Source organism: Clarias gariepinus, chromosome 7 (assembly GCF_024256425.1).
Source record: "Clarias gariepinus isolate MV-2021 ecotype Netherlands chromosome 7, CGAR_prim_01v2, whole genome shotgun sequence".
Lineage (NCBI taxonomy): Eukaryota > Metazoa > Chordata > Actinopteri > Siluriformes > Clariidae > Clarias > Clarias gariepinus.
In genome coordinates, this window is record NC_071106.1 from 16,539,233 (window position 1) to 16,565,305 (window position 26,073).

The following is a 26,073-nucleotide window of genomic DNA, read 5'->3' on the forward strand; positions in this document are numbered from 1 at the left end:
GAACCACAAGCTGTGGAAAAATAAATGTTACCATACAACAGCCATTTGACTGGACAAGAGGCATTCCGTGAGTGTTGATATAGAGCATAACATCACTATGTGTGCTGTTGTGCTGAACATATCTTCAGCACTTAACTTCAGCACTCGGGACCGCCCACCCTGCTTAATAGACTGCATCACAGTCTTTCTGATATCTAGTACAACAGCACTTCCACTTAAGTATACCATGTCATTATTTTAAATGAATACCTTATAATTTTAACTTAAGAAGAATGATTTTCAGCCTAATATTTTCACTTTACCTGAATGCATTCATATAAATGTATTAAATTATAAGGTGTGCATTTGTCAATGGAACTTCACTAAATTAACGTCTGACTTAACAGCACAGAAAATGACGATAATAATAATTTGTATATAATAAAAATACTAATACAAAATATAATAATATCTTAAATAATGGCTTTAAATTTTTCATATTTTTATTGATTTCTATATATTTAAGCTACTGTATATATAAGTCAGAGTTTAATTATACTAAATATCACACCCATTGTGATTTATATTTTCAGGTAGCGAACACAGTGATGCATCCAGTGAAAGCGATATACAAGTGGTCTGCTGTTATACTCACATCAGGACTCTTGGAATTGCGCTTGTCAAATTAGGAGACCTAAACTTACTTATTGCATTTATTAAATCTAATTTATAGATTGTGGGCTAATATACTTAACATTAAATAATGAGAAATAATGAGATATTATTAAAATAATGACATGGCACTTGAATATTTTTTTACAACTTGCATTTCAGTGCTTCTGTACGATACAGAGCTCAAAAAAATATTTTTGATCTCCATGATGCTTGTTGTTTAAAATATCACTTCTGGCAATCTGGGTTTCCCTTTTTTTGGGATACAGGGTCCTGAAAATTTTTAATATTTAAATTCCTTCTAAAACCATCACGTTTAGTAAATTAAAAGCTAACTATCTGGGAACACATTTATGGCTTGATGAGACATGCTCCCCTTAACCCAGTCAATTATTGTCCTCACAGCCGAAGACCAATAAAAATATGGTCATTGCTTATGGTACGCAGTTTCTTTACATACACACCCTTCTCCTCTTCATTCATCTGGAAGATGTACATAGGGAACACAAATAAAGGGTATAATCCAAGACAATGGTTCACGACCCTGGTCCTACAGGACCCCCTGTTTGGTGCGTTTTAATATTTCCTCAGCTATATTAACTAATTAACTATTAAACAGGCTGTACTGAATAGAAGTGTGTGTGTGGTAGAGCAGGGAAAACACAAAAATGTGCAGGGCAGGGGGTCCTCCAGGACCAGGGTTGGGAACCACTGACCCAAGAGACATTGCAAGTGTCTTTTGCTGCACCCCTGCATACCCCTCACTTGCACTCATGATCTTGGGCTCAGTGACAAAAATGTGCTTAAAAAACATCCCCGAAGAAACTGGTCTTTAAAAAAAAAAAAAAAAGACAAAAATCATTAAAATCAAGGAAAGACATTGGAGCTGGGACGTTAGAGAGACCAGCGCATCTCGTCAAAGTTCACGCCCTCTCCTAGGTTGGCATCAGTTTCCAACAGGCTCATTATGACTGCCATAGCTGCCTCGTCGCTGCTTAGACTTCCCAGCCCTGGGACTCCTTCCAGATCTAACTGCGACGGTCCCTCTGCAGCAGGGAAAGAGGAATACAACGACACATGTTATAATACATGATATGACCCTAATATTATTTTAAAGTGTACACACTTTCAGTAGGGCAGGACTATTATTCTCTGTAGCACACCTACCATTAATAAAATAGTCAGACTGAGTGAGTGTGATAGAGCAGCTACTGTATATTCACTGATTAGGAATAGAGACCAACATTTTAGACAATTTTAAAGTGATAAATTGGTGTAGGAGGTACCCATGACATTTTCACTTCCAGTAAAGGATCCAGTACGCGAGTCTTCCTCCGAGCTCGATTTGCTGGGCACGTGCGTTTCTGTCACCTCCCCATTTGGCACCTAGACAACATATACACACAAAAGTCAGCAAACCCCTATTTTGCACATCTACAATACCTCAACCACACTACCTGTGAGTGACTCACATTGCTGCTGGCTTGAGAGAGAACCAGTGGAGATTTGTCCTGCAGCAGGCTGAAAGGGCTGACATTGCCACTAGACGGGGAAGAATTCATCCTGTGAAGATTGGCAAGAGTAAATCGAATACTTTAGCACTTTACTAATAATTTTTATTCCAAGGGACATCTTCTAATTTCTAGTAGGAGAAATTTTACCTATTAAAATCCAGTAGCTCATTAGCTATTTGTGTTCCGATGCTACCAGCATAAATCATGGTCCCTGAAGCATTCGAGATGCCTGGGATGATGGGAAGGGATTTTTTTGCATCCTCTGATAAGGGAAAAAAATTATATTATTTTATCTTGTATTACTCACTTAAGCAAAATGACACTGAAGAGCAGCGCTGCTCAAATCCTGCCCCGGAGGGCCAGTGAACGGCAGATTTCAGTGATGGTTTTGTTAAAACAGAGCTGATTTAACTAATCTCTTAATTGCCAGTTAATTGCCAGGAGTGTGTTTAAGTGTTGGTGAAATATAAACTGTGCGGGACACTGGCCCTCAAGGACTGGATTTGAGCATCCCTGCAGACACACACCACACTATCTCAATGTCATTTCTTCAGCCACAAAAAAGGAAGTAAAAAATCTGTTCCCCGAAAATGTCAGGTTGTTTTTATACAGTATTAGTCCTTGATGAATAAAATACATTGCAGGGTCTGTAAATTCAAAGATACTGTAGAGGTTTTTAGCTGCCTCCTCTGAAAAAAACTAAAATGATAAGCTTTCAACACTATCACTTCTTTTTTTAACTTTGCACTCAGCCATCAGAGTGAAATATCATCAAAAGACAGATAAACATGTATTATGTATGTCTGCCATCTAGCGGCAAAAATAATTAAGTGAGTAAAAATAATACCACACAAGGGTCTAGATCAGGATGTACACATTCACTACAAAACATTAATTGAAAAACCATAACATAATACAATGCTCTTTGTTATAGTTCAGGGTATATCTCTTAAATGACAAGGAGAGAAATAATTATAAGAAGAACCATCACAATAATGTAGGCGGCATGGTGGCCTTGCACTCCCTTTGCCTTTGCATGTTCTTTCCGTTCATGGTGGGTTTCCTCCGGGTGATTGGGTTTCCTCCCACAGTAAAAAGTCATGCAGGATGATTGGTGTTCTCAAATTGCCCATAGTGTGTGAATGACAATCAGGTGTCGAGCTGGCAACCTGACCTCTTAAGTAACTGTCATAGAAACGATGAATATACCTCCAGACTGGGAAGCATCCGTTACTCAATGTGCCGCATGACATGTGGACGGACCAAAATACAGGAGATCAACGTATCTTTGCATATATATGTTTTTTTGGTGTCTGTTATTACGTGTTTTTTCATGTAAGCCAACCATTTATCCTAATAATGACGATATATAAAAGGATTTTAAACTTTACCTTGCTAGAATGTTGTACATCAGATTGAATAAATATTAAAAATATAACTTGCTTTTAGTTGTTTGATAATTAATTTCCAATGAATCAATAATAATCTACCTGTGATTGTTGCCTTGGGTCAGCGTGGCAGTCACATGGTCATTGCTGTTACTTACTAAGAATAAAAATTACAAGAAAAAAAAGCACACTGTTGTCAGACATGACGCACCTAACTTTTTTTTTAACCAATTAGATCATATGATTAGCATGAGGGGTGTAATGTTTGGATGTTCTGAATGACACCTCAAGGCAACAATAAGACTGATGTTATTATTGATAATTCATTATAAATTAATTTTTATCAAAACATTTAAACCAAATTATATTTTTAAAAAGTTTTACTGATGTAAAACACACTAGTTTAAATAAAAGTGTCAAAAAATCCTAATGTTTGGCTTACCCGAGATATTAAAAAGCTGCCAACATATAAATCAGAGGTTACTAAAACAAATCATATCATATTACACAGCAAAAAGATTCAGTGGGACCATCAAATATCATGTTGAAACTGACATCCTATGCAGAAGTGTGAGGATTACAGCTCTGCGCAGATCTAACACTTATATATTTGTATGAATTGACTAAAATGTTCAGCATAAGATCAGATTATATTCTTTAGCATAAGCAATTATAACATGAATTTATGGAATTATACAAAACCATATGACACTGCAAAAGCAACGAAGGTCCTCACCTTCAGAAGCTTTGGAATCTATGGGGTGTTCTGACTTGTCTCGTGATCCACTGGAAGTGCTCTTATCACTGTATCGGCAACACAAAGGTATCAACAAATCAACAAATGATTTTCATCAACAACTTTATCTGTATTAAGGCTTTTGACTTTAAATATTGTAAATATGTTTACAGTTTTTCCCAGTTGCTTTGGTGCATTTCCCACAACAGAATTAAACTTTGCACAATAGTTAGTTCAACCTCCACAATATGTAGTCGTTTTGGCACAACCTTGTGGCGGTTTCATGTTCATTTCGTCCAAAGGCAAATGCCTTTGGACATGAAGCAGTTGAGTAAGTACAAATATCTAAAGAATGGTCACTTTTGACTTGCTATTCATCACTATCTCCTTGCTTTCATCATGAATGTCACAATTATCTATACTTGTACCGGCTGAATAGTCATTGTCCTTACAACTAATAGTCTTCATTTCATTGCTTGTGTCATTGCACTCAAAATTGTTGAACATCTTGTCAAACAATTTGTACACCCATTTTGAAAACCCTATTTTTAAGGAGTTTCCATGAAAATCTCCATAAATTACTTTTCTCAGGTGAACCTTATCTCACACTAATGAAAATTGGTGTGTGTTACTCTTACTTGCAACCAATGAAAATCCTCTTCTACCCAGTCACAGGTGAATCGCGTTACAGTATCCCCTACTCTACAAGTATATATATATATATAATGTAAACCAACAGACAGGATTGGCATGAGGTGCATACTGAATCTACAAAACTGCAGAATATGGAACATCAGCCTTGTGGAAGAGGGGTGAGGATCAGTGGAGGACGAGGACAAAACCGGGTAAGAAGAGGCCAACCACATAGACACGTTCCTGACGAAATCAGGGCAACACTTGTGGATCATGTGATTAACCATGGCCTCACAATGGCCGAGGCTGGTCGAAGGGTGCAGCCAAATGTTGGGAGAACTACTGTAAGTTCTATTATTCAAACATTTTGTCGGGGAAAACAGGTGAGCATACTGTAATGTAGTTATTCAGCACAAACTAATTTGCTCTGCACTTTCATAGTCATACAGGAGACTTGCATTAGGACATGACCTTATAGATCTTTACATATAGACGTACTGTAACTGAAGCGCAGACTTGGCCCAGGTGTGGCATAGTGTGCTGTGGTACAATACAGTAATGCTGTAAAGAAAGGAGTTTTGAATGATAGTCCTGTAACAATTACTGTAAGCATGGTTGCGTTTATTTATGTTTGTATTTGTTCATCTGAATCATCTCAAAAAGGACTGCCAGACAACCTAGAAGAGGTGGAAGAAGTCCACTTTTGACTCCGCAGCAAGAGAAAAGAATTTGTGCAATGGTGGCTGCAAACAACGCTTTGAGACTGAGAAATACAAAGAACTAGAGAATACAAATTTCGTAGAAGATGACACCATCTTCGGAAATATTCAGTCAATATCAATTTCCACCATAGACAGAGTCCTCAGACGGAATGAAATGTCCATGAAGCAATTGTACTAAGTACCATTTGAACGGAACAGTGATCGAGGGTAGGAGCTCCGTCACCAGTATGTACAGGTAAAACATGTTTGCATATGTACCTCTGTTTACTGTAAAAGTTTAGGCCATGTACTGCACTTACATTTATGCATGTTACTGTAATCCTATTTACAATTCAAACTGTACAATCTGTTGTGCCAAATGCACCATTACAGACTTTTTTATTCTCATCCTTTGTATAGCATATCCTGGAATTGGAGGCCAGGGAACCCCTGCACACGTTTGTATATCTTGACGAAGCGGGATTCAATCTCGCAAAAGGCAGACGGCGTGGACGAAATCACATTGGAGAAAGAGCCACCATTGATGTCCCAGGCCAACGAGGAGGAAATATTACAATGTGTGCAGCAATCTCAGAAAATGGCGTTCACACCCATATTCCTCGTATTGGTGCATACAATACACAACACCTGTTGGCTTTTCTGGACGCTCTTTATAGGGACCTAATCCCACAAAATGAAAGGGATGATCCTGGTGACAATCGGACAATGTATGTAGTGGTTTGGGATAATGTTAGCTTCCATCACTCTGCTGTAGTCAGGCAGTGGTTTGCAGCACACGACAGGATGCTTATGGAGTTTCTTCCTCCTTACACTCCATTCCTAAATCCAACTGAGGAGTTTTTCTCTTCCTGGAGGTGGAAGGTATATGATAGGCATCCACATACCCAAATGACCCTGCTAGCAGCTATGGATGCAGCTTGTGATGACATCACAGCAGTCCTGCAGAGGGTGGATTCGACACTCCAGAAGATACTTTCCCCGATGCATCGATAGAGCTGACATTCGCTGTGAGGTTGATGCAAATATGTGGGCAGACAGACGGGAGCGTCTAGATATCAATGATTGATATGCAACAGTGTCTGTTTTTCAGTTTTTTTTTTTTTTTCATAACTACTGCAGTAAGGTTTACTGTCTAAGTGAGTTTATGCTTGCTGTAAAATGTTTGATTTACTGTATTTCCCCAGTTGCACAATGCTGTGAACAGTTCCAATTAAATATTATCAAGAGTGCATAAGAAGTGTCTTGATTTTCCTTTACAATTTATGGTTTTCAACATGCCATGCATGCTGTCCAGACTTGACATGTCATTGGGAAGCACCTACAAAGAAATCCGTCACAATGAGAACATGTTCAAACCATTTGATTTTGTGACCAAAGGTGCTGGTGTAGTGACAGCCCTGACACTTTGATTGATATAAGTACTTGCTTTTGATGAATATATTATCTGTTTTGATTAAGGGACTTGCTTTTGAAGCATTGACTACTTATTTTAAACAACTGACTTTTCTTTTTGATGAAGTGACTCACTTTTGCAAGTTATCCACCATGTTTTGCAGTTTGCACTAATTGTTTTGAGAAGAGCCTTAGTAGTGGTGCAGAGATCAATTCTGTTGTGAGAAATGCACCAAAGCAACTGAGAAAAACTGTAAATATTCTTCACAGTTGTACTCACGATATGACTGTGTTTGTTGACACTATATATTCCACTTCTTTGGTCCAGGGATTTATAAAACTAAACCACTGACTTTGCAAGGTGACAAAAGAGCCATATTTTGTTTTGAACTTGTAGCAATTTGTCTCGATCTTCTCTTTACTTCTTAACACTAGAGATAGATAGATAGATAAGACAGATAAGCCAGATAAGCCAGATATGAGTAACAGAAATTTAACAATAGCTAAAAGCCGGCTTGGACATTATGCATCATGTAAAGAATATTAATCTAATTATAGATTGGCAGCTTCCAGATATAAAAAAAAAAATGCTGTTTATTATATAACGAACAGAATACTTTAACATCATCAGAGTTTCCTCAGCAATTCTCTGATATCACCTTTTCGGTGTCTGTCTGCTAAATGAGGCAAGTCGTCTTGATGAAAGTATTCATAGCAGGATGTGCCTAGAAGCTCCTGTGGTAGATATCCAAGTATGGTGGTGGCTCTGCAAATATCGCAAACAAATATGTCTCATTACCTTGTACAGATTTGGCCCTTAGGCTCAATTAAATCTGACAAACGATCAGGAATAAATATATTCCACATAAAATTCCAAATAATATAAATATCAGTGCTTTTACAGTGGCAGTCTACACACCCTGTTTAGTTTCTTATGATATAAAAAAATTAAACCATAGTAAACCAATAAATTTCAAGCAAAAATAGAAAGAAAAAGGAAAGAAAAAGCTATAAATAGCCTGGTTGTGTACGTGTCCACACCACTCACTAACACTTTGCCTGAAGCACCTTTCAAACTAAATTTTTTGTGGTAAAAAGAAACATTATTAAATTCTTCTTTGCAAATGATCCAGTTATTTCTCCAAATTGTTCCACTGGCTTTTAACCAATCAGATTTAGACCAGGATTATTCATTTAGATTTGGGCTTTTGGTCAATCAGCTTTTGGCCCCATAATGCCTCTGATGTGTCAAAAATACAAGAGTGGAGTACAAAATACAAGAGAGTGACCAACAGTAGCCAGATTCTCCTGCTGCTCTTTTACTGTTGCTGTCTCTTATCCTTACATTTATTTTGGTCAAAGAGATACCATACATGTTTTGTAATTGCTTTAAAGACCATGGTTTAAGCATAGCTCTCCACTATAAAACGGTTAATCCTAAAGTAACCAAAACTGATCACATTAAAGATACAAAGCATTATGGGCTTTTCAATATATATAGCAATATGTAATTATATATATATGTACAGTATATTTCAGAAAAACCTGAAAATATAACAGTTTTCAAATGTTTTCAAACCTTCCACTGTATGTAACAGACATTCAATGTAGATTTAGTTTCTAGGTAATTTCTGCTGTTTTACCATAATATAAAATCTTTGCTAAAATTATAGGATAAATAACAAATAAAATAAAACAAGTAAATAAATACCGTTGATCCACAAATGTGAATTTGCCATCCATGGCACAGCGAGTGATGAACTCTGTGGGCTTGACCTTGACCTCTCCGTTGGCCTGCGGGAGGGTATGAGGGTGCACGCGGCCCACGGCTACAAGGCAGCTGAAGTGCGAGCTCTCCTTTTCGGCCTCGGCCTCACCCTCTGCTCCGAGCTGACTGGTGGGCCAAGTGCGCATATAGCCGGTGCAGTGAACTGTGCAATAACGCTGCGATTCTGAAACAACACAGCGGAAACTTGGGACCAGACCATCACAACTGTTTTAAAACTGCCATGGGGAGAGAGGAGGGGAGCCAGTGATCTGATCTGAAGTTGGCATTGTTATCTAATGTCTTCCTACGTCTCCCCTCCGCGTCTCTATGGACAGTAGTTTATTAAAGAGCTGATAAATGTTTAATAGTAAAATTAAATAGTAATATTTACAACCTAGCCTATCTCAAATCAAGTAGCTTTTATTGTCATGTCAACCAAATATAATGTGTCTTCTTTAAGCAATTCATCTACCGACTCAAATTTTTTTAAATACAAATAAAATAACTACTGTATATACAGTATGTTTTCCATTTGAGGTGGTAATATGTTGCAGTTCCTCTATTACCCTGCAGGTGGCTATAAACCATTTACACTGGCAGTGCCTGGTGTTTCAAATTGTAACAAAATCTTAAAAAATATATAATATGGAATCAAGATATTCATAAAATCATTACGCTAATAAAATCACAATACAAATTATACCTGCACCTAGGTATCCTGATAATAACGCATCAGGTGGTCCTTTGTTGATTTCCTACTAGAATGTAGATTTGATATAAATTACATTATAAAATCTCATAAAACGTTGGCCCCGTCTGGGACTATTACTACAGTACATCATTAACATGATTACAACATGTGGTAGAATTGCACAGCAGCAGTGAGGCCTATCAACCTGGAGCAGATCATTAGTTCCAGTAAAAGCATGAAGTAAGATTTATCCCCCCCCCCCCTCTCAATCTTGAAAACATCACAATCAAATCAGTGCAGAATGTATGAAAACAAACTGCTTTAAAATAAAATCAACTCAATAGTTTAGACCCTTTTCTTTTCCAGTCTACACTATTTTTTGAACGCACCCCTTTGTGACATGACATGCTCTTTTGTCATGTTTTTGCATTAATAATTTGTCACATGCATACAATTAAAACATAACCCCACTAATTACAGCTACAGCAATCTACATACATGACATTATCATTAATGAACCGTGAGGTCTATGCCTAGGGGTGTGGCAATTTATTTGTGTTGCAACATGCTGTGATGAGCAAAGGTAAAACAGTTCTCACTGGCTTTCTGTGAAACCTGCATAAAGAACATCACCAAAATATTACTCTAGGTGCTGCATGCTTCAATGTCATTCTTCTTTTAATGTGAAGTTTTGAGCGGCCTCTTTGTTCTACTAACATTCTATTTTGTTAGGGGACTGCACGCAATATAATACTTAATTTGTTTGTTTGTATGCATGTACTGTATTCATCCTAGGATGCCTTGCTCATTGCAAGAACAAATCAATCTAGAGCTCTGAGCGGGAATTCTGAACACCATTACTAATTAAATAACCAAAGGACCAAGGGTGGGTCTCGGACCGAAATCAAAGATGGACAATGTACCTGCAATGAGGAAGCAGAAATACTTATGAAGCTAAAGGCATGTGGGAATCTATGTGTGTGTGTGTGTGTGTGTGTGTGTGTGTGTGTGGTGTAACACCTTTATAAATTAGGACCATACAATTTTAAAAGTTGGCTAAAATTGTCAGAGGTTTAAAATGACTCAAGGCTAATAATTAAGCATATTTTTCCCCAAAAGAAAAGGGGCAGTGGTGGCTCAGTGTGTTAAGGCTGAAAGATTGGAAGGTCAGCAGTTCGAGCTCCCTCTCGATCCAGGTTTGAGCCAGGTTGCCGCTGTTGGCCTCTTGAGCAAGGCCTCTAACCCTGACTGCTCCAGGGGCGCCGTAAAAAATGGCTGACCCTGCGTTCTGACCTCAGCAAACTAAGAAGAAGCTGGGATGTGCAAAGAGTAAAAAATTTACATGTGATGAATAAAGGCTGAACATAACTTTAGAAAAACAGAAAACAAGGAATTTTTGCTGCAAAATCACAAACCTTGACTCCTTTGCAATCAAAAGATGGGTTATGTGCAAGCCCACGCTTAATGTTTCTTTATCCCTTAACTGGTGCATGGTGCTTTTTGTATTGCTTCCTCCCTCTGCATTTAAGGCCTCAGCATCCTGGCTTCTTTCACATACTGTACTGTGTTTGCACTACTGCAAGATGACATTCTGACTTTTAATTTAATCATTTTTAAAAATGAGCTTTTTGAACATAAAAAAATAACAGGGCTGAGACTTTTCTATTTATTTGCGTCCACCTTGTCCTCAGTCTATCCTCATTACATGCTACATGCGTAGATGTATTACTAGTTAAAGTGATTGATTAACCTGTTTGGTAATCAATAAATAAAGTGCATCTTTTTTTTTCTTTAACTCGAGTTGTGTAAACAGGTGTTATTTATATTTTATAGGCCCGTTAACAATTATTTTTTAACATAACATTTTTTTAACGGTGGCGTAGTGCTTAGCATTGTAGCCTCACACGCCGAGGGTTTGACACCTAATTGCTCGTAGTGAGTGTGCACGGATGTGTGCATCCAGGCCTCCTGCACCCCTGTACACAGGATAAGCAGTATAGAAGATAAATAAAAGAATGAATAAATGAATGAATAAATTCAGCTTGCTGCTATGTAGATGCAAATAGCTATAAAATTAAGCACTTTAGTAATTAAAGTAATTAAAATGTTCCCAGGGTTTCCTTGGAACTTACATTTTGATCAACTTTAACATCTTTTAATTGTAATTGAGATATTTAAGTGAGTGCTCAACAACAGAATGAGCATGAGGCACTTGTTTGTGCTGCATACCTTTTTTTTTTGATGAGCTGGGCTGGAAGTCTTTTTCTTCTTTAACAGCAACTTTGTTGCACTTCATTCGACAGAAAAAAGAACGCCGAGCTCCTGAACAGAGTCGAGTGGCTCCTACAGGCAGATCAGCTTGGACCTGGAGTCCCGCTACACGCATATACATATGGGAAAAATCACACACGCCAAGGTTACATTCAACAGGTATGTTAACTGAGACACTTCGGGAAGGTGAATTTGTACAAAATGTTCTTAAAGAAGGATAGCTAATCACTTTAAAGTGTTTACTTTTGGCGTCTATAAGCCGTTCCCGAGGGTAGAGTTCAGACGCTGAGAGCTGCTCCTTTACTTTTCCTATGTCCTTTGGATGAACATAGTCAAACAAACTCTGGCCAATCAGCTCTGGCTAGGAAGCAAAAAAAAGTACAGGTAGCCTGAAATGTGTTACAAATATCCTTCAGGTCATAAACAGTACAGGTTTGCCACCTGGTAACAAAAGAAAAAAAAAAAACAACAGAATGGTTAATCTAAATACACTTACCCGAGTATAGTTTAAAATCTTTGAAACAGATTCTGAAACAAATACTATCTTCCCTCGGTCACATCCAACCACAAACAGGAATCCATCCGCAGCCTAAAAAACACGGAGATCAGTAAGGTCAGTGGAAAGAAAAACATACAAAGAACAGCTGGATGACAGAGGACATGCAGTACACCAAACTATCTCTCTGTACACGAAAGACTGTAAAAAAAAAATCCTTAAACCGGTTTTGTATTTCAGAGCCACAGGTTTTACACATGGTATGATGTCTTTAAATTAATTAGGTTCTGGACATGATCTCACACCTGAGATGTGAATGGGGTTAACAGGACATTTAACAAAATATAATTAAGTTTGTAAAGGGATAAAAAAAAAATAAACACCAGGGCCCACCCGATATGATATCATGATACCTAGGTGTAGATTCGATTTTTATTGCAATTTTTTAAAATGTCACGATTTTATAAATATTCCGATTTGATATTAAGCATTTTTCCCCCCGATTTTGTTCCAATTAAATGCAAATAAAAAAATAAAATCCCATGTCCATTAATTATTTGTATAAAGATGATTTATTACTTGTTTTAATATACCTTTTTTTCTTGCCACACACTAGCCAAATCTCCCCTAGCTATACATATTATTATAATACCTCCCCTATTACACTACACCTCAGTGAGACAGACTAAAGGCTGACAAATGCTTTGACATGCTATGACACTCTTAGAGGAAATCACCTTCTACTCAAGTCATTCTTGGATAGCCCTGGTCTTGGACAATTACCTGCCCTGCACATTTGAGTGTTTTTTTCGCTACCAGTACACTAATTTAACTAATCAGCTAATTAACAACCTTTATTGAAACAAAGCTGGTAGGACAGAGCAAGAAAAACATTAAAATCTACAAGACACAGTGTCCTCCAGGACCAGGGTTATAAAACATGGATCTACCCTTCTGCCTATATGAGCTCAGACGTCAGTGATTGAGTAGAGACACTGTGATTGACACTATGGCATCTCTCCCAACCAGATTAAATGGTACTGTAGCTCCCAGGTATAAATGACAGTTAGCATTGGATTACTTAGAAAATGGGGTAAATGAACCAAATAAAGTATTCTCTAAACTTATTCTCCCATTCAGTAACCTAGTGCATTAAAATATGCAAAAATCACATGGGTCCCATTGCATACTTATCGCAGGATTACCCTGAGAACAAGGTGCTTGAGCTCATCATCCGGAAGGAACGAAGGCTTGTAGTTGGCTTCGGCAAAGGAACTAGTGGCACCTGGCAAAAGAAGAAAAACTACAGTCAGAAAAACGATGTACTGCTGTTAGGCAATGCTATGCAAAGGATGAGGAGAAATGTAAATCCTAAAGGAAACGTGCCTTTGAGTGACTTGAGGTGTTGCACAGCCATGCGCAGCACAGTGAGTTTGTCGAGCTTGCGGGACATGGGGTTACACGTGGGAATCATGGCTGACAGCTCGTCGATCAGGTTATTCATCTTGTCCCGTCGCCTTTTCTCAATTTGGCTGTGAGGTTCCCTATGAACAAAGGGCAAATAGTCTTCCATATGTGATACAGACATAGTCAGATTTAAGAATTCTCACAATTATTACACGAGACATTTGATCACCCTACTCAAAAGGTACAAATGTGTAATTGAAATTTCCTTTTAAATTTGGTTGGTCTATTTGGCTTTCTCTAAAAGCAATGTTTGCAATGTAGCTAATGCCCCTCAACAAGTGAACCCCTCCTTCCTCACAGTTCTCTTTCTTTACCGGTTAAAAGTAAGAACAATGTCTGTTTTTCCTGACCTTCAAAGAACACTGTACATTTCTTGGGTTGAACAATCCTAGTCTGGGAAACCATACCCAATAATAGAAAAAACACAATCCCAGGACATATATCAGTAACTATCTGGGCATCAGTAAAATGCAGAAGACTAATCAGGACCTTCAAGTTTTTCCACCTCATTTACCTCCTCATCATGGATCATACCAATTTTCATTAGATGGTTAAATATTATCTGTCTCATACTGTAGTTATTGCTTATCTGTCTGATTAAGTCTTGGTTCCAATAACAGGAACAAAGGTCCTGACTAGTCTATATCTACTGCCTATAAAATGAGCCATATGGAATCACTTTCAGTTAAAATTAATAAATAAATGAGATTTCTCTTAAATACAGTTTCCATATTCGTGATAGCCCGAAAGAATGAACAAAGAAGAATTTGAATTAAAAAAGTGAAATTTACATCAACCGCTTGGCCTAAATAAACATGCATGACAAAAAAAAATCTATCAGAATGATCTTATCAATTTTAACACAACCCTGCAGTTTAGAATCAGGAAAGATAGACTTTGTCTTCACCAGTGTTTGAATACGCTGTGCCATTAAGACCTTGTTCAGAGGCCTTAATGCATGCCAGGAAAACATTCTTACAATTAAAAGTTCCACAATCAACGTAGCCAGTACATAAAAGTTTTAAAAGAATAAAGTAAAGGCAGTGACGGCTCAAACGTCTAATCAAAGCCCATTAACTATCTCTTAACTGACCCTGTGTTCTTCCTGACAAGCAGGGATATGCAAAGAAAATATTTTTACTATGCTATGCTTTAAACTTGTGAAAAGGAAAAAGGTAAAAATGAGCTAAGAAAAAAATCTCTGACCCAAAAATTAGGTCTCAGGTCAGGTGATCTCAATGCCACTGAAGGGAGGTTGGGCCTAATTAGCATACTAAACGAACAGGCTGCACAAAACAATGTTCTAAAATTAAAGATTGATGTGCAAGGCCAAAACAATAATGGTATAACTCATGATTTTTATGAACATTCTTCTTATTTATTGTGTACTTGTATAGTCTGAATTAAAAAAAAAAGAAAAAAAAGGGAAGAACGTCTGGTTCTTTTTAAGCAAAATATGATGGAAATGGGTGATGGATCAAGACATTTGCACAGTACTGTAGGTGAAACAAAATGATGAAATTGGTTCTCAGTACCTGAAACACTTCATTTTCACATGTGGGTCATCCCCTTCTGACCTAAAAACAAAATAAATTCAAGATTGTAAATGAAAAAAAAAAAAAAGACAGTGAAAAATAAAAAACTTAGATAAGGACTGGTGACTCAAAGAGAGAGAGAGAGAGAGAGAGAGAGAAAGAGAGAGAGAGAGAGAGAAAGAGTACCTTTCCTGTTCATCCTCCATGTCTTCATCCAGCACTGATACTGATTTTGTTTCCCTGGTAACAAAGTGGCTCAGTGATTAACACAAGCTAAATGAACAATTAGCCTTCACCAATATGAAATTGAAACACTTTTGATTATGCACTAGTTTATCAAAATAAAAAAAAAACACACACTCACTTGTCGGTGCTGCCCTTTCGTTTCCTGGGCAGCTCCATGCCCGATGCCATGGCAGCAGCTGAAATGGGGGTCACCAGACTGGAAGCAGAGACAGAGCGGCTCTGGAGACCCTCCTCCAACGCATCTCCTGAAACACACATGAAAAAAAGGCTCCTTCAAATCTCTGAATTCTTCTGGCAACAGCATTATCATTTTATTTCAGTCAAGTGGAAAAAAAAAAAAATTCAGCGTTCATTCAGGTACTCTAAATTTTATTTTCAGTATTGCATTAAATGTGTTATTTTTGCCACTTTTTTTTGATGGATCACCAGTGCATGATGGCCATGAGGAGATTTTAGTTTTAATGAAACCCCCTTTATAATACAACAAAAGTAGTATTTTCAATGTATATCACAACAATTATTAAAAAAATATATATGATGGATTTAAAAATGCATAACAGCAGCAAATGTAAATAAAAGATTTTACAACTATATATATCTGTTTACCATGTGCAATTCAAGGAAAAGTTAATAAAAAGATGCATATAAACACAGGATATTATAAAGTAGCACAATGAGACACATTACAAAGCTTTAGATTTAAACATTTCTTTCATCATTGTACACACTGCCTGGCCATTTCAAAAGGATCAAATTATTGGGTGGCACCAAGTAAAGGAAACAACTAACGTGATGTGAAATTACTGGAACTGTTCAGTGCCCTGAGAAAAAGAGAAGTCAGAGGAGAGTGGCGAGACTGACCTGAGCTGAAAGGAAGTCTACAGAAACTTAAAATAACCACTTTTTACAACTGCGGTCAGCAAAAAGGGTACCGCGATGCATATCATTACATAAGGAGAGCAGAAGATCACACTGCATTCCAATCCTCTCAAACAAGAACATGAGGCTACAGTTGACACAGGCCAACTAAAACCGTACAATTGACTGGCTGAATCTTGCCTGATCATTGACTAAAGTGTCATGTGTGGACATTCCAAGAAATCATCTGCTTCTGAAACACTAAAAACTTTTAAAATATTTTTTTCTGTATTTCACTACACAGAATAAGAACAGGAAATAAACACAACCCACCCTACCTTAACATGTCACCTTCCACTTTATCAAAATGATCCTCTTAGCCACTGTCGTTCCAAACATGAGAGACGACTCCACATGGTGGGGTCAATCCCTGAACAGCCAAGCAAAGCAAGCTTACAGTCAGGAATGATCTCTTTTTCACAAACATTTAAAAAACAGTTAAATATTTACTGTAGGAATGGAAGTCGGCATATATTCATACCATATCATGATACCTAGGTGCTAATTTGATTGGTATTGTGGTTCTGTTAGCATGGCGATTTTACATGTATAAATCTCCCAATTCAATATTCATTTTTTTTGTTCAGATTTTGTTACAATTCTAAAAAAATTAAAACAGCAAATAATTTGATGCTGTGCGAATTGTTCAGAGCACCATCTGCAGGATTACAACACAAACATACATAAATGTAAAATTTAAAGTCAGTGTGAACATACATTAATTACCAAAAAAAGAAATAAAAAATCTTCCGCAAATAAGTGAGACATTAGAATACATGTTATTTAGGTTCGATATGGAAGCATAACTTTTTTTGAGCATAAGCTATAACCGAGCACTTTATGAATCCTATGCAAGCACTCATTCCAATCTTTGTCAGAGACTACACTGACTAGACTAGACCAATATCTTTTTCTATGCATGACCAGAAAAGCCTCGTTCTGATATTTGATATGAATGTTAACTGAAGCTGTTGATCCGTGCTACATGGTTTTATGTATTACAGTACATGATTGTCCAGCTGTACCTAATAATGTGGTCAGCAGGTATTTGGTCTGTTGCATTTTATAAGCAGCGTTGTTGACTACTATATGTATTGTGTAAATAGCTAAATACATAAATTGCATTAATATAATGAAAGTATTGGCTTTTTTACTTTTAATGCCATATTTTCTAACTTACTTTGGAAAAAAAATTACCAACTTGTTTGTTCTAAAAAAAAAAAAAAAAAAGAACATGTACATGGACATGACCTGACATGGGTGTTTACACTGTACATAAAGCAGGGCATTTATGGAGAGCTGTCTCCAATCGCTAACAGTCTCGAACAGATTTTTTTTCTCCCAGGCTTGGTGTATCATTAGCGGTTGGTGGTTATTATTGTTGACATGCACTAACTTAAATTTCAGGAAATCAGTTCTAGACTTCCAGAAATTTGCCCATGAGACTGCCCACACCCTGAAAACTGTCAACAAAATGTTTTAACATGTCAGAAATAGGGATCGGTTTATTTATCTGGCATTGTTACACTTTAACACAGTGCATGTCAAACTTTGTAGAACTCAGCTGAAAGTAGGTGTGATTCTAAAGATTCTTAAGTGTTGGCGTGTATAAAGTATTGTACAAAAGATTAAGGCATGCTGATTTTTTCTTTTCAGTTAATTGTGTTAGAGATGTTTATTCTAGGACTTTTGCATTACAGAGTCAGGACAAAAATATTTTATAGCTCCAACAGAAAATTAAATGTTGCAGAAAAATGCTTGCAAGAAACTTGCCACAATAAATACTGACTTTGTTTAATTTCATTACAGTTTCATTACTAGTCCTGTCTAGTATTTAACACTTAATTAAAAAATGTCAAGTTATCTTTGCTTTCTAACATTTCTTTTTTTTTTTTCATGACGTTTTTGCTCAGCACTGTATAACTGTGACGGAGTACTGAACTTACCAATACCAACCAATTTGCTTCGATACCACTTCAGTACCAGATTTTGACACTAGGAGTAAATCTTATAATTCTCAGTGAGCCAGTAAGCAGTGTCAGCTGGTGGGTTTCCCCAAACTTCAACACACAGCTCCATGATTTTCAGTAAGGAAGTTTACTAACAGGAAACGTCCTCTGGACTCTACCCAAGTGAACGGTTTCCCCTTGTTGAAATCCGCACACACAAGGGATGCAGGGGGCATCACAACACACGCACACACACGCGCACGCACGCGCAAGCACGCACCAGCCTCATAATTCAGCTAATGAACACAGAGCGGAATATCTTGCAAACAAGCCATTTTATGGGGAATGATATTTTTTCTCAGCAGTAAGATATAAAAATACCAATCCAAGAGAACCAGAGATTATGTACTGCCAAAATTAACAGTTTAAAGGCAGTCTGACGAAACTTAACGTGCCTAGTCTTGTTCATATGTACCGATCTGCTGTTGATTAGAAGTAGGCACAAGTCAATACACTGTAAGAAGCAATTTCTTCTACAGGGCAGAGGGAGAAATATTCAACCAGACCTTATCAACATACATGTTTCATCTGTAATAAAACAAATCTAATCTGTGAATTTGTAGGCTAGGCATCCATTCATACAGTAAATATTCATGTTCTGAACAATGTCTATTTTAAAAGCAAAAACATTTACAGCGTAACAAAGAATCTGCTGAAGCAAAGAGTTCCTGAGGCTATTTTTGTTGTTGGAAGGAAACCTTGGGGGAAATTGTCTTGGCACAGAAAGTGAGACTGATTTTAAGAACGATTTTACTCTGAGTATTCATGCATAGTTAAAACTCCAAGAGAATGGTACATGTCCAAATAATACACTACAATTTAGGGACACCCATTAATCCTATTAGTATCAACAGATTACTATTATCATTACTTTCCATTATGATTTACAACTATGAAAACATTCTTTCACATACTGTACCATAGACATACAATGACAAATATCAAAATCAGTCCAGATCCTGATGTAGGTGTTTATGAATTGACTCTCTTCTGTATCCCACTGCCATTAAACTGTGGTCTTTTAGGGTCCACATGCAGCTATAATTAAGTTATAAATAAGGTGCAACATTCTGGGAAATCTGGACTGATGTTAATTTGTTGTGAGTGTATGGTACAGTATGTGGAGAAAATGGGAGTAGATAATTATGGTTTATAAATGAATGTGTACAACATGAAGATGAATAAAGTCAGATAATTGCCCTTTAAATTAGTAAGCCTAGTGCTTAAACATTGACCATTTCATTACTTAAACGACACATCCTGTTAATATTTAGTTTCATTTCCTTAATTTAAAGCAAGCAATGCATGTGGACCCTGAAAGGACTGGCAATGTGATGCAATCTGCAGTATCAAATCCAAAACAGTATCAAAGGTGCGAGGTGAATGAGTACAATTACTAAGTATTAAGATAAGTATTTCTGTGCTTTTACTCAGGTACAGCAGTAAAAGGAGGACGTCTACTTTTACTTAAGTAACATTTGCTCTCTAGGGAATCTCTTCTTTTACTCGAGTAGAGAATTTTTGTACTTTTCCCCCATCTGTTATAAGTATACAGTGAGGCAAAAAAGTATTTAGTCAGCCACCAATTGTGCAAATTCTCCCACTTAAAAAGGTGAGAGAGGCCTGTAATTTTCACCATAGGTATACCTCAACTATGAGAGACAAAATAAGAAAAGAAAATTCAGAAAATCACATTGTAGGATTTTTAAAGAATTTATTTACAAATTATGGTGGGAAATAAGTATTAAGTCAATAACAAAATTTCATCTCAATACTTTGTTATATACCCTTTAGAGGTCAAACGTTTTCTGTAAGTCTTCACAAGATTTTCACACACTGTTGCTGGTATGTTGGCCCATTCCTCCATGCAGATCTCCTCTAGAGCAGTAATGTTTTAGGTTAGGCCCCTCCAGAACCTTGTAATGCTTCTTATAAAGCCACTCCTTCATTGCCCGGGCGGTTTGTTGGGATCGTTGTCATGCTGAAAGATCCAAACACGACAAGTTGAGTTTTTACCAAAAAGTTCTATTTTGGTTTCATCTGTCAATATGACATTCTCCCAAATCTCTTCTGGATCATCCAAATGCTCTCTAACAAACTTCAGACAGGCCTGGACATGTACTGGCTTAAGCAGGGGGACACGTCTGGCACTGCAGGATTTAAGTCCCTGGTGGCGCAGTGTGTTACTGATTGTAGCCTTTGTTACTTTGGTCCCAGCTCTTTGCAGGTCATTCACTAGGTCCCCCCACCATGCTTGTGATCTTTTTGACCCCACAGGGTGAGATCTTGCATGGAGCCCCAGATCGAGGGAGATTATCAGTGGTCTTGTGTGTCTTCCATTTTCTAATACAGTAATTGCTCCCACAGTTGATTTCTTCACACCAAGCTGCTTACCTATTGCGGATTCAGTCTTCCCAGCCCCGTGCAGGTCTACAGTTTTGTTTCTGGTGTTCTTTGACAGCTCTTTGGTCTTGGCCATAGTGGAGTTTGGAGTGTCACTGTTTGAGGTTGTAAACAGGTGTCTTTTATAGTGAGTACAGATGCCATTAATACAGGTAATGAGTGGAGGACAGAGGAGCCTACAAAAGAAGAAGTTACAGGTCTGTAAGAGCCAGAAATCTTGCTTGTTTGTAGGTGACCACTTATTTTACTAAGGAAGAACAATTTATTCATCAAAAAGCCTACAATGTGATTTTCTGGATTTTCTTTTCTTATTTTGTCTCTCATAGTTGAGGTTTACCTATGATGAAAATTACAGGCCTGTCTCATCTTTTTAAGAGAACTTGCACAATTGGTGGCTGACCAAATACTTTTTTGTCCCACTGTACACAAGCAGGTTACCTTTAGTGCCTTGCATAAGTTGAGGACAGCTGATATCACAATCTTGTTTGACAACTGTGAGCCCTTTTCACATTTTCTTTTCACAGTCTAACTGTGACCGACTATTTCACTGACTTTGTGTGAGCTCTTCTTTGACTCAGATTCATTGTTGTAGAGATTTCACAGACAACAAAGTTGAATGAAAAAGACAGCAGTTTATGTCTCTTCAAGAGGTCAGTGTTGACAGTATAGATACAAGCATGTAATACACCATGCACAATATGTGCTTTCCCTTTGCTTTTCTAAATCTCAGCACCAACAACCCTATTCATAAATAAAGGCGTTTTCGTGCTCTGTGTGTGGTCAGGCTTGACTTTTCTTTTTTGTCATTAAGCCTATAAGCATGTTGGTTTGCCCCTGAACTACTACTGCAGAGTGGTATAAGTACTGTACTTGTGCGAGTTTAATGGAACAGGTCAGAGCAGACCCAGCTCTCGTCCCTTGCTCCTCTATTTAAAAGTGTCCCACAGGCCTAGTGACCTAAATAGCTATTACCAGATCAGCAGACTGATTTTTTAATCCTGGACTCCAGAGTAAAGATTAATAGGCTTTAGAAGGTGGTAATGTGGCCACATTTTGCAATGATCTGCCTCCTCAATCTCCTCAGTAAATTAACCTCCATAGAGGAACTGCATTTTATTGCAGATGCACATGACCACAAAAGTATTTCACATATAAGGAAGGTGATTCTACTTAAAAAAAACAAAAAAACAAAACAAAAACAGGCTACTATCATACGATCAAAAACATTTAACCAAGAACATTAACCCATAGCCAATTTAACATTCTTTACTACATTCCAAATTGTACACACATTGTACATTGATTTTTCGCAGCTTAAAAAGACACTAGAAGTATTAAAAACTAATAAGGAATGTTAAATGAGCCATTTCTTTGAGTCACAATTATATTAAAAAGCATAAATTGCGAAATGTAGCATACTTTGTGAATTTTGTAGTTTGCAAAATGCTACAAATCCAATCTTTTGTGGTAAAACTTGATATCAGGCTGGAGTTGTATTTGTGCCCATGTAAATATGCAACCTCATAGCTATAGGTTTGTTGAATGTAAAAAAAAAAAAATATATATATATATATATATATATATATATATATATATATATACACACATCAAACTCATGTGTATGTAACTAGTGTATGTAATACAATGAATGCTGATCATAAAAAGTTGCATCATCGGCGTAGTGATCATTAACAATGTATCACAGACAGTTCTATCATTTAGTGATAGGTAGGTAATGGCACATTATCATGGAAGTCCATGAGTGTGGGGAAATGTGGCAGTGACAGACAGTAAATAATTTTTCTAAACATCCACTGAAGACATTAATCTGACATTTCTTTTCCCACACAAGTGATGTGTAGCAATCTATTAATTTTAATTATTTAAGTAATTAATTTAATATTGTATTTATTATAATTATTCTGTAATTTAATTTATGATTTAATTATATTTAACAATTAATTATTCATTATAATAAGTGTTTTGACAAAAACTCATGGATAGCAATTTTAAATAATTATTAATAATTTTTTATAAATAACTAAATAAACAGAGAATCACTGATCAGTGAGGCTAATCAGGGGGGAAAAGCTTTAATTCGCTAGGGACCACAATGAATGGACTGCAGACACCAGAACAAGGTCAAATGGCCTAATGTGTCCTGATATAATGTGTTGTAGAGTGATGGGTGCATCAGGGTAAGAACAGAGACAGATTAAGTGATGCATGCATCATGCCTAGTGCCTGACAAGCCTGTGTGAGCAATGTTATGATCTGGGGTTGCTTCTGTTGGTCAGGTCTAGGTTCAGAAATGTTATGTTCCCAATAAAAAGGAGCTCAGCTGATTTTCTGAATATACTGTAGGACCAGGTTTTTCAATCAAGGAATATTCCAAAATCATGCTGGAACTCAAGGGGCTTAAATTGTGATACTATTTTCGAACATGGATTGACTCACCACTAAGGGTGAGTCCACACCTTTACCAAATTGAGAGCATAAGCTTAATTAAAATGATGCCTGGGGCGTAATCAAAGCTAAAGATAGGCCAATTAAATATTAAAACTTGCAACTACTTTTATTTTTTTTTGGCACGCTATCAGTGGCCAGTCTAAATGCATTTTTCCCTAAGACAAGTATAAGTAGAAAAATAAAAAGCAAGAAAACCAGCAACTATCACATTAAGAGGTAAGAAAAAAGAGAGAAGTCTTTGCTCCATGAATTACACATCATATATTGTACAATCTTATACACCACAAATCTGAAAAGGTGCAAACAAACAAAGATGGGATTACTCTAAAAATCTGGGATAGCACAGAAAAAAGGGGGACTGTTTTCATAACTGTTCCACTAACATTCAGCCATGATTCCTTTGAATTTATGCATGTTTTATTAAGCTGAAGTCATACGACTACTCTGAAATATTATTTATAAAATAAGCAAGGAAATGTCCCAACAAAAGTGTGTATTGTGTGTTGGATTTTTCTTCAAGCAGATCACAGCACCTCCACAACACATGAGAAAATTCACATGCAGGTACAGTATCAAATCCACCACTCAACATCCTCCCATTCACCATCATGCAGCAACCTCACAGCACGTTTTACTCATGCCAAGTGTCATCCAGCCAGAGAAACGGTAAACGCAGTTGTCATTGCCACTAGGGTCTCTGTTCCCAGCCAGGAAAACCGCCCAGCCGATGAACGTCATGGAGATTCCCTTCAGAGCCTAAAGGCCGACCGGAGACGCTGCCCACACTAACACTCTATGCCACTTCACTGCTGATAATACTTACCAGCCGACTGCCTGGATGTGTAACCCTCACTATGTTCCTCCCTTTCTTTCCTTCCTCCCTTCTTACTGTAGTTCCCTTCCCCTTTTAATTTTTCCAAATAAAACTACCCTTTTCCTGTAAGACCTTGCCTCATGTCTGTGTGTCTGTTGTGCCGCCCAATCAAAGATCCTATAACATATTCTATATATTATAATATATTATATATATAATAAATCCAAAGCTGAACTGTTTCCAGTTAAAGTTTCAGGTGGTACAGAGGCCGTCTGTAATATGAAGGCTCCCTATTCAATTCCGGCTTTTATACATTTATATTCATTGGTATTAGCAGACACTATTGTGTATGATCGCAGGAAAAAGAGTGCCGTTTGTTAAAGTCGGCCATTTTTCACTGAATGGTGAACTGAATAGATCAGTCTGCAACTAAAGAAAGTAAAAGCATCATTAACAGCCGGGGTAGTGGAAGCGAGCAACACAGGCTTCATTCATTCGATTCCTAATACCGCTAATATTCTCTGAGCCGAAGAAAAAACTAACCCATCTCTCAAACTAGTCAGACTTGTTCAAGGTCAGTGTGCCAGTCAGTAAATCGTGCAAAGAAACAAAATTCTCTGGTGAAATTAAAATAAAATAAAAATTGTGAACTAGGAACATTGCATTAAATTCATGTTTGTGAACTAAACTTCAGGTTAGCTCTCATGAAGAATAAATTGCACAAAACTAGTAATAAACTATTTTTTAATAATGTAAATTAAAAAAAAAGGACAAGTTGAAGACATAAAACAAAAAGAGAAAGTAAACACAGTGTAATAAGTAGGTTTAGATTTTATAATGCTATAAAACAATTTATGTAAACATGCCAAGGAACTGAAAAAAAACAAGTAAATTAAATACATGTACAGTAATGCATTTTTTTCTTTTCATTAAAACGGATCGGTAACATTTTTTTTTTCAGGAACTGGTATCAAGGTATCGCCATCAAAAATTCTTGAATGTTACTAGCCCTCCTTACATGTGTGTTCAAAAACTCTGAGGAGTTTTCTCCAGGCAAAGTATAAATGTGAGGTGAAACAAAGGGCAGATTTCCTCAAGCCTCTATCTGCATGGACCAGAAAACAGGTCGACAAAAATACTAATAAATTTACTGACCCAAAAGGGTGTTAAATTTATACATCAGGCAGCAGCTTTTTTATGGCAATAATTCAAAAGTATATAACAACTTAATCTGGACTAAAACTGGGTTGACAGCTAGAGTAAGCTAGTGTATTTTGCCATAAAACACAGTAACCAGAATGCTTATTTCAGGACCACTATGAGATTTGCAATGGGGTCAGAGCACAGGACCTGCCATGACAGGTCACCGCTGCAACAGAGGGATCAAAGGGCCTTGTTCAGGGACCCAAGAGAGGCATCGTGGTGGAGCCGAACCCCCAATTTCTCTCAACACAAACACAAAGTCTTAAAACTAATTGACTTGATTACAACCAAATTTGGTCACTTTTTCAGACACATACTTTCATTCTAATAATGAGCTTTTAATGGCTTTTATTCAACAATATTATGCTGCAGTGTTGGCATGGGGGAAGTCGCAGATCCAGAAATAATGATGATTAACACATGGTTTTGTTGTTAAAGGCTTCAAATTTCCTTAAATTAATCTACTTTAATTAAAAGTTAGATTTCTCTCATATCATATTTTAGCGTGTGATGAAGCTAATTAAACAAATTAAACATTTTATATCTGTTTTTATTTTTTGTGGCAATAATTCTGAATCAATCACGTAATGCTACATACAACATCTATAAACAATAGACAATGTGAAGTCTATAAGCTAAAATAAACAAGACGGCAGGCTTTCTACCTGTGCATCATAAAGTCGTGCAATCCACTAAAAGCATGGCTCCACTATTCAAAGACTAAACAATACATACAGAAACACAGGG

At 37.0% G+C, this 26,073-nt stretch overlaps 1 protein-coding gene across 3 annotated transcripts in view; it reads right to left on the reverse strand.

The window, feature by feature from the left end:
* Nucleotides 1-526: 526 nt before the first annotated feature.
* The window catches only part of bmal2 (basic helix-loop-helix ARNT like 2), a 31,575-nt gene continuing 6,028 nt past the window's right edge, over nt 527-26,073 (reverse strand). The window contains exons 2-18 of one of the 3 annotated variants that reach the window (XM_053500397.1): nt 16,707-16,798; nt 15,629-15,755; nt 15,451-15,504; nt 15,265-15,306; nt 13,649-13,806; nt 13,468-13,547; nt 12,263-12,355; nt 12,010-12,127; nt 11,725-11,871; nt 8,748-8,988; nt 7,696-7,802; nt 7,317-7,467; nt 4,290-4,357; nt 2,313-2,427; nt 2,124-2,214; nt 1,938-2,037; nt 527-1,697 (exon numbers count right to left, since the gene is read on the reverse strand). In XM_053500397.1, the coding sequence (XP_053356372.1) occupies nt 1,546-1,697; nt 1,938-2,037; nt 2,124-2,214; nt 2,313-2,427; nt 4,290-4,357; nt 7,317-7,467; nt 7,696-7,802; nt 8,748-8,988; nt 11,725-11,871; nt 12,010-12,127; nt 12,263-12,355; nt 13,468-13,547; nt 13,649-13,806; nt 15,265-15,306; nt 15,451-15,504; nt 15,629-15,678 (1,767 nt within the window). In that variant the 5' untranslated portion in view covers nt 15,679-15,755; nt 16,707-16,798 and the 3' untranslated portion in view covers nt 527-1,545. Of the gene's footprint in view, nt 1,698-1,937; nt 2,038-2,123; nt 2,215-2,312; nt 2,428-3,655; nt 3,711-4,289; nt 4,358-7,316; nt 7,468-7,695; nt 7,803-8,747; nt 8,989-11,724; nt 11,872-12,009; nt 12,128-12,262; nt 12,356-13,467; nt 13,548-13,648; nt 13,807-15,264; nt 15,307-15,450; nt 15,505-15,628; nt 15,756-16,706; nt 16,799-26,073 lie in introns of those variants that run through there. The other 2 variants (XM_053500396.1, XR_008360914.1) reach the window with 2 other exon arrangements.